At 41.1% G+C, this 9,801-nt stretch overlaps 1 protein-coding gene across 7 annotated transcripts in view; it reads right to left on the bottom strand.

Moving 5' to 3' along the window:
• Nucleotides 1–608: 608 nt before the first annotated feature.
• RASGEF1B (RasGEF domain family member 1B) overlaps nt 609–9,801 on the bottom strand; it is a 597,383-nt gene continuing 588,190 nt past the window's right edge. For all 7 annotated transcript variants that reach the window (XM_019829321.3, XM_045056171.1, XM_023252996.2 and 4 more), the window contains 4 exons: nt 7,499–7,594; nt 6,788–6,911; nt 5,324–5,396; nt 609–1,983 (listed from right to left, as the gene is read on the bottom strand). In XM_019829321.3, the coding sequence (XP_019684880.1) occupies nt 1,959–1,983; nt 5,324–5,396; nt 6,788–6,911; nt 7,499–7,594 (318 nt within the window). In that variant the 3' untranslated portion in view covers nt 609–1,958. The remainder of the gene's footprint in view (nt 1,984–5,323; nt 5,397–6,787; nt 6,912–7,498; nt 7,595–9,801) is intronic.

The following is a 9,801-nucleotide window of genomic DNA, read 5'->3' as shown; positions in this document are numbered from 1 at the left end:
GAGAGGTTATACTGAATTTGGAGAACGCTTGGCAGCATGGTTAAAGCTTGGACTCTGAAATCGGAAGGACTTGTTCAGGGGCACCTTGGTGGCTCAGTCAGCTGAGCGTCCGACTTTGGCTCAGGTCATGATCTCGAGGTCTGTGAGTTCGAGCCCCATGTCAGGCTCTGTGCTGACAGCTCAGAGCCGGGAGCCTGCTTCGGACTTTGTCTCCTTCTCTCTCTGTCCCTTCCCTGCTCACACTCTCTCGCTCTCTTTCAAAAATAAATAAACATTAAAAAAAAAGAAGTTCTCTTTCAAATCTTTGGGCCTCTCATTAGCTATGGGCCTTAGACAAATTATGATTATTACCAACATGCACCAAAAAGGGAGGCTCCTGGTCCATTGCTAAACACTTGGAAAGTGCCTGGCAGGTGCAGTTCATTAAATGCTTACTTTGACCCAGTTCCAGAAAGCAAATGCCCACATAAATACTTCTACTAAAGGCCACCTCCTCAAGGACAGACGCACTCCTAGCCAGTCACTTGAGTTGAACTCCTTTGACAGCAGCCCCACCCCCACCCCACCCCCACAGTCGCATCCATAAAAGAAAGGAGAGACGCCACAAGTCCTGGCCGCAGAGTGTAAAATATATTGATGGTTGTAAAGGGACAGCTTGGAGACATTTCAGGTCTGCAGAGACGGCGTGCAGCATACATATACATGCTCTGTGTTTTGAAACCATGTCATGAGGTGCTCAAATACATCTCTGTTTTGAACACGATGTTTTTGTTTTGTTCATCAGCGCGGTTTACTACTCTACAGTTTCTCCTAGAGTAAATAAATAGAATGGCTGTTTGCAGAGCAACTACACCCTTACTGAGATGTTTAACAAGGCGAACTATTTCACAACTAGATCGACCTTTGAGTTAACGGCAAGATGTTTTCCATTTGTTTGCGTTCACTGCTGCAGTGGAGGGGAGGGGGCCGGTCACTTTCCAATTTATTCTTTGTTCACGTTTAGTCACCGACAGGCTCCAAAAACATAATGAAAAATCAGTCTGTTCAAGAAATTAAATTGTAATTTGGCTGTGGGTTTTTCCAAGACCCTTAAAGTCAGATAATTTAAATTTACAAGAGGAAAACAAAATCGGCATGATGGAAGACTAAGTAACAAAAAACTACGGCAAAATACATCTGTAGAACACAGTGGTCAGTTGTAAACAGCTCAGAAGGGCAGAGAAAACAAAAAGTCCTTCTAGAACATTAAGCAGTCCAGTGACAAACTCTGCTTTTTTTTTTTTTTTTTTCCTAGTGGCTATTTTCCTACCACAGTGTTGAGCTTCATTATATTAAATAACTTATATGGGTAAAAAGGAGTTTGCTAACCAGCAGCCAACTCAAAATCTTGCAGGAAGAGGGAGGAGAGGAATTCAAAACACAGCACACACTAAGGGGAAACAAAGTCCAGAGTCAGCATTCAACCAGTCTTACCCCTCCTGGCGATACCACGGGGCTGGAGCGGGGATCTACATGGAAGGTTTTCTCCCCTCCCTCCTCTCCCTTTTTCATTTAAGTTAACAAAGAAACATGGGCTTCCTCAGAGCCAGCACTCAGCTGGGCAAGTCCCATTAGCAGCAAATGTTCAACCAAATAAAAAACACACACACACAAAAGAAAGCTCCATCCAGGTGCAGAGCTGTGATTCACATGGAAATTCCAGAAGATGAATCATGTGCAGAGCTGGGATCTGTAGAGGATTCTTTCTCAAGTGTCTTCAGCGAACATTTCAGTCTCTCACAAAATCCGAGTCAATCTGTCAGCTGTGGGAAACAAGTCCCCCATCTGCTCTTGAGTGAGTTTGCTCGCGGGGACTTAGCATGTTTTTTTGTAGAACTAGATGCCAGAAAACAAAGGCCAGCCCTTCAGCGATCCGAGCGACAGCAGCAGCAGCAGTGACAGTCAGCATCCCCCGTTGGTTAAACTCTGCCTAAGAGGCTGGACCTGCGTTGTAAAGAAGACAGGATGAGAACAAAAGTGGCAGATTATTTCGGTAAGGATTCAAGGGCCCTGTCTGATACTAGTTTCACCTTTCCTAGGCTTTAAGTTTGATTACATGTAATTAAAAAGAGAAAGAAACAAATACGAAGCATCGAAGTCCATCTGTTTTTGTGTTAGTGACTTGCTAGTCACTTCAAATAAATATTAACGGAGACGGCAAAAGCTTTGTTTTTAGGTAAATCTTTGAGTGGCTTTATATTAAAACAAAAACAAAAAGACAAACAGAAGTCATCAATTATAAAAAGCTTTCGCGTCTGCACTGGTCTTATCACAGATGGGTTTACTCAGTAAATAGAAGCGTCTTCACATTACATGTCCATTGAGAGTACTTAACAAGAAAGGTGTCTCCCCTCGGAGGTACATTTGTCATTGCCACTGCTGAGTGTGTCTGGATGAACGGCTCTAGGGTGAGCAGGAAAAGCGTCTATGTGAAATTATCTTATTGCCTTCAAAGCTAATGTACATACAAGTTTTCAGGTAGGTACTATCACTCTAGAACAATTAGTCTTCGCACCCACTTGACACACGGGGGTTTGCAAACGCTCATAGCCTATTTCCCCTTCTTTATCCTCTTGGTGATTGCTATGCCTTGGCCTCCTGCAGTAACCCAACACTGCAGGAGCACAAGGAAGACTGTGCTTGCCTTCAGGGGGCTTACACTGTAGGGGAGACAAGCAGCAGTGCACTACAAAAAAACGCCTTGGTCTGTAACAGGAGAAAACTGCCTTAGACTCTTTCTGGGGAGATACGAGTCAGGGAGGGGGAGGCCCTGGGTGGGGGGGGGGGCCTGGACATTACACAGGATATGGAAAGGGCAGAGTGCGTGGCTTACACCCGGACGCAAAGGGCAGTTTGGTCTTCAGGGCTCCTTAAGAACAATTTTCATGTTGGGGCACCTGGGTGGCTCAGTCGGCTGAGCGTCCAACTCCTGATTTCGGCTCAGGTCATGATCTCACAGTTTGTGAGTTCGAGCACCACGTCTGACAGCGTTGAGCCTGGTTGGGATTCTCTCTCCTTTCTCTCTGCCCTTCCCCGTCCCCCATCTCAAAAATAAATAAACTTAAATTAAAAAAAATTTTTTTCATGTGAAACTAGTCTTTTATACCAAAAATACATCTTCACTGTGTTTATATACATATTTCCCTGTATACCAGTCACACTATTTGTGTCGGGGCCAGTCCCTCAATGAATGCTTCTCAGAAGTATTATTACTGAACACTTGAGTTGAGTACAGCTCAGCTCGGATTCACGGATTTGCGTCTGAATTTAAGCCAGTCCAGGGCCCCTCTTTTTCACTTCGCATTTCTAAATTCTCCACTAACTTCTTTGGTCACATTTCAGCCAATCAAATGTTAACTGGTATTGTATACTGTCTGTATAATACATACAAACAGGAGAAGAGATTGTACAATTCGATCTTTACTTTGACTTACAAACCCCTCCAAACTAACCACCAATCAGGAGGAATAGGGCATAAAAGAATAACAATCAGAAAAGAATAACAAGTGGAAAAGGAGGATGTGGTAGGTTTGGACTATTTTCATGTGTCTGGATTTCATGGGTCACACGGATACCAGGCATCATTTTTGTACAACCAATTTATCTGCTTACTAGTTTTTTTAAAAGTCTCTAGGAAAAGTAACCAGAGCTAAGCTATGCTCAAGGGCCATATCAACCTCATGCTAGAAAGAAAGAAAGAAAGAAAGAAAGAAAGAAAGAAAGAAAGAAAGAAAGAAAGAAAGGGGCGCCTGGGTGGCTCAGTCAGTTAAGCGGCCGACTTCAGCTCAGGTCATGATCTCACGGTCCGTGAGTTCCAGCCCCGCATCGGGCTCTGGGCTGATGGCTCAGAGCCTGGAGCCTGCTTCCGATTCTGTGTCTCCCTCTCTCTCTGCCCCTCCCCCGTTCATGCTCTGTCTCTCTCTGTCTCAAAAATAAATAAAACGTTAAAAAAAATTTTTTTTTAAAAAGAAAGAAAGAAAGAAAGAAAGAAAGAAAGAAAGAAAGAAAGAAATAATTATGAAGAGGAGAAGCATGGAAAGCAAAGTTCATCTAACAATTAGGAGGACAAGGAGTAATTCCCAAATCCTTTTTCCAGCAAGATGTGGACTGTGAGCCTCATGTGTTACACATGAATAATGCTGAAGAGTGCAGTAAATACCCTTCAATACCAGCACAGAGTAATACAAAGTTTTAATAGAAATGTGCCACTGGCAGGCCCACAATGTCATTAAAAATAGAACTGAGCACCAACCCAGCAAGCCCTGTTATATCCCCTGATTGCAGGTGTTGGCCACACCTTCTTTACGTCTGTGTCTGGGATAAAAAACAAAAACCAAAACGTGTCCAGTCCTTTACCCATCACCATGACGTGTTGTAAGGCTGATATTTTCAATGCCTCTGTACCTCATCCCTCCGCGTTGAGAGGTACAAAGAAAACCTAACTTTTCCTTTGAAACAAATGAAATCACACAAAACCAAATATATCTCAGACACCCTGGTTCGCAAAACCTAGCCCAATACCAAGTAAAACGAAGACTCCCAAATGACTCTGGGAAGAACAGGACCGTGCTTGTCCACCCTGGTACAAAAAGGCATGTGTTCCCACAGGTTTTTAGTAGAAATACAAGTAGAGCAATTCTGATTACATGATTACTATATCTTGGCCTATTTTACCTATTAAAATATCTAAAATAGTTAAAATACACATTTAGCTATCCTTGTTGTTTTCTTTTAGAAAATACATTTGTTTGAAAATGCCAATAGATTAACACGATTTTTTTAATTTGAATAGGTTCTGGATTGTCTTTTAAGTCCCGGCTTCCTCTCTCTCAAACCAAAGTGGGAACCAAGATCCAGTCACTAAGAAGAGTGACACGCTTAGATTTACTGAGCCAACTGGTACTTGGATCTCCTTTATCTGAGGTCAAATAAAATTTTAGTTTTAAAACTATTCGGAAATATAGTCTGAACTTGTTATTTTTTTAGATGACGGGGAGAGTCAGCGTTCTTTCGACCGTACCATGGGGTAATTTCAGTTCTTCCATAAAATAACGGGAGAAAGAAAGGAGAGGAGAGTCACTGTGTATCTGACAGTATAAAAAAGTGAAAGGCGATAAAACTGAATGATGAGGACTCTAAGCCACAAAAATCCAGCTGACGAGAGTTAAGCAGCAGAAAGGACTCAGAACACACAGGGAGGGACTTCCTACCGAAAAGCACGTGGCTTTCCCCAGGTACGCCCAACATGGCCCATAGACCAGCAACGAGAAGCACGGAGACTCACCTTAGGGACTTCCATCTGTCCTTCTCTATGTGATTTTCAGGTCCTTCACTCTCATAGGAAGCCAAGTAGAGTGCTACAATCAACCACAGGTAAGAACGCATTAACACTGAGGCCTTCTCTTGGTATTGCCCCCGCCCTCATCCATCTCCTGTTTAACCGGAGCCCACCCCTACAGCAAAACTCTTTAAAATATCCAATGACAACTGAGAAGCATCACAGTTTCATTACGAACACCGAATGTCACTTTGCCCCTGACTGACCATCTCAGACCCAAAACCCAAGGGGTTCTAGGCCAGAAATGCACTCAATTAACTGACAGTTTATGAGGCAAAATAGCTTTCAAATGCAAGCCGCATGATGCTATCCTATGCTCACGTTTATGTTCTTTATGAAGACAGGGAGGGGAGGGAGATCCTTTCCTGATAGCCTTGATTTTTAAAAAACCTTTAGAAGCTAAAAAGCCAGATATTCTAGGTCAAATTTTCACCCCTCTAATATTTTTTTTATTTGTAAATCAAAAGGAAACTCATGCAATGATTTTAAAGTGTGTTATTAATCCTATTTGTAGAGATTAATAACAATCAAGCCCCCTCTGGAATGTGTAATATTAGTGCAAAATGCACTTCAGTCATTATCAAAAACACCATCAATCTACTGGGAAAAATACTATTGATTTCTAGAATATTAGGATATAAAAGATCAGTACAACAAATCCCTAAGTCTTTTACAAATTTTAACTCTCTTCCAATCAATTTTTTTTTCAGTATAGACAATCACTGTTTCTGCCTCAAATTCCTTAATTAAAAAAAAAAACAATTATGTTTATTTGTTTATGAGAGAGACAGAGCGTGAGTCGGGGAGGAGCAGAGTTGGGAAACACAGAACCTGAAACAGGCTCCAGGCTCTGAGCTGTCAGCACAGAGCCCGATGTGGGGCTTGAACTCACAAACTGTGAGATCATGACTGAGCTGAAGTCAGGTACTCAACAGACTGAACCACCCAGGAGCCCCCCAAATTCCTTAATGTTTTAACGGGTCAAGATTTTCCACTACTTTTTCAAAAAGCAGCAGGTAGCCACTATTTTTTTATTTTTGCTTTTTTCAAATTACTTTTAATATCAACATACCACAAACAAAACACCTTTTTTCTCCAGTGAAGCACGTCTAAACAAGGGGAAAAAAATCCTTCAATGACTTTCCATTTGTGCCCAAAGCTTTGCAGATCTAGTATTATAGAGAATGCTTAAACACAGAAACTATTTATGGGTGAAGAATGAGTGCCCGATTCAACTATTTTAGGGATAAATCATACGGTTTCCTGTTCAACAGAAACCTCTCAAGTGGAGTAGGTCAGAAGATAGGCCTCCTACGAATGGAGGAACCAGGCACCAAGCATGTATACAGGAATCTCCCAATTGCAGGGTTGTGGATGCTGCTGGCAGTTCCAGCCAAAAGGCCTACTCACCATCTTCACTGAAGACTGGTACTGTGAGCAGATACTGCAAGATCTTCCGGTCCCTCTCAAATGGACACTCCACTTGTTTCCATATCATGAATTCACTCACTTGTTTGGCCAGTTCCCAAAATTTCTAGGAAACAATAAAAGAAGTGCATTTAAAGGCAGCCATCAAAAATCCTGAGCATTCCACTTAATGTTTCCTTCTGGCTTCTAATCAACTGAACTACATGATTTTCTTAATTTGATAAAAACTCGCTATAGGTATTTGCGAGGAATAAGTATAAATGTACTCATATACTTTTAGATATTAATTAATAATCATGTTGCAGCTACTTTCTTCTACTCAGTATTATTTTCTTTCTTTCATTAAAAAATTTTTTTTAATGTTTATTTATTTTTGAGAGACAGAGCATGAGGAGGGGAGGGGCAGAGAGAGAGGGAGACACAGAATCCGAAGCAGGCTCTAGGCTCTGAGCTGTCATCACACAGCCAGACGCAGGGCTCGAACCCATGAACCATGAGATCACGACCTGAGCTGAAGTTGGATGCTCAACCAACTGAGCCACCAGGCGCCCCAGTATTGTTATTTTTTTACAAAACAATAAAGAGAAAACTTTCTTCTAGAACTTCAGAATAAGCTTAGGCTGCCTGGCCTGAGATATAACATAGGGGGTCCTGGACCCTCTCTGTGCACAGATTCTTGCAGCCTATTCTTACCTCAAAATTGACATGGCCGTTTGGAAGGCGGTTGGCACAGCCCTCGTTGAGGAAATAAATATCTTTGATTAAAAGACTGAAGAAGGGTATCACAATCTAGAGAAAACAAAAGATTTTCATTTGTTTGGGTAAATAAATATTTAGCTTCTCATCAAACAGTACAAGAAATTAATGAACAACATTAGTTCCGGATTACATAAAAGGCTACCATGAATTAAGATAGTGTTTTGTTTACCTCCCATGACATTAGTTTCCTCCCTTACATAATTTTGCTTAAGATGCAAATGCTATTACTAACCAAAACGCAGCAGAGACAATAGGCATTAGGAAGTAGATGGCTTCAGGTAGTTTCTGCAGTTTTTCCCATTGCAACAGCGTATAATAAATCTAAAAGGTCTAGCCGTCAAAGGAGGGGAGATCTAAAAGGACTCTTGCTTTTCATTTAGCAACCCCTTTAGTTAGAGCAAAATATTAACGGAATACCTGTCGCTGCAGGTCCCAAGATTTCAAGATGCGTGACCCAACTCCCTGCTACAATCTGTGCTGTTAGATCATTGAGACTTCTACATTCTAGAGGAATGTCTTGTTAGATGAACATTCATTGCTCAAGATCATGGGAGAGGTCAGGATTTTAGGTAATAGTTGCTACATACTTCCTCTTGAGTAAACCTGGCCTTAATGGAACAGAACAAGTATGCACCTGTCCTCATGGGAAATCACCTAAGCAGTACCTTGCACAATATGTTGGGAGATGTGTACAAGTGAAGGAGGAATATAAATGTGTAAATTAGAATGTCTGTTTGAAAAACAATAAACCTCCTCCAGTAAGGTTTCTTTACCTCGTGTCTTTGATTTGATGAGGTGGTATTTAATTAATTACCCTAAAATAATAATCTCTAAGAAAGCATCCTAAATCCTGTTAAGTCCATAACGAACAAAGAACAAAGCTCTGACATAGTAACTTCCACTTTTACTCAAATGCCAACAAGTCTTTGAAGACTTTAAATTTGCTACAATGCAAATAACGTTCCAAACACAAGTTGCGCGCCTCACCTGTTTACTGGAGAGCAGGTTTTTGAAGTTTCCCTAAGTTTATGACTCATGGGGTGCATCTATCCTAAATGAATGGGAGGTCTGGAAAACATACCTTTGGGCTCAAACACACAAATATGAAGTATCAGTTTTCACCTCTAGAAATAAATCCGGATTTCCTCATAAAGTCATTTTTAAAAAGCAAGCTTTGGCTATTTTTGCTTCATTGGTCACTGAAATAGCCAAAGTGAATCTTCAGTTTTGATAGTGTCTTTGAATATACTTTCAAGCATTTACTATCGTCTGTGGAAGTCTCTAAAGCCAAATTAGTAACGATCCCCTCCTTCAAATATTACTGGCTAATTCTCTATTATTTTAGAACAAAACACCTATAGTAACAAGCATAAAAGCACACCTAAACTTCATTTCTTTGAAAGACCTCCTCTAATTGGGAAGTCTGGGTTCTAGATTCCATTGGAATCAGCTTAAAATGTGGTCCCCCAATTTATTGGCGGCACAACCCAGGAGTCTACAAATGGAGGCCCATAGCCCAGCACAGCTCCAGGACCTGTTCTGGTATGGCCTAGGAGCCACACGGTTTACATTCTTAAATGGCTGGGAAAATATCAAAATAATATTTCTTGAGCATGAAAATTATAGGGAATTCAACTTACAGTGGCCAGACAGCTTTACTGGAAAATAGCCATACTCACTTACTCATCTACATATTGTCCATGTCTGCTTTTATGCCTCCACATCAGAGTTGACTAGTTGCAATGGAGGCTGTATGAGCTACAAAGCCTAAAATATTTATGATCTGGCCCTTAATGGGAAAAGTTCACCAAGCCCTGGTATAAAAAAACCTAGTTTCCTCACATTAAAATGGAACCTAAAATGAAATCAACCTTATTGAGTTGTAGTGAGGATTAAATTCAATAATTTAGGTCTGACCTGGGTTAAGCACTGCCAAAAAAACAATAAGGCCCATAAACAGGGAAAACTATTATTGATGCACTTAGAAGACAATAAGGATATACCATCATAGGGAAATGAAAACTAAGTTATGATCAAGGTGCAATGTTTGCATAGTGTAACAGCTTTTAAGCAAGAATTTTATCTCTGCACTCTATTCTCAGTGCTGGGCAGTGAGATTCACGTGGTGTTGACCATTCTCACACTGATATTTAAACTTTTCCTAACTTCCTGTCACGTGCCTCTGGCCGAGGCACAGAGGCTATCCTTTAATTTTTACATTCGTGGTGCCTACAAGA

Source organism: Felis catus, chromosome B1 (genome assembly GCF_018350175.1).
Source record: "Felis catus isolate Fca126 chromosome B1, F.catus_Fca126_mat1.0, whole genome shotgun sequence".
Taxonomy (NCBI): domain Eukaryota; kingdom Metazoa; phylum Chordata; class Mammalia; order Carnivora; family Felidae; genus Felis; species Felis catus.
Note: the sequence above shows the minus strand (reverse complement) of the source record. Positions and strands in the feature narration are given on the sequence as shown.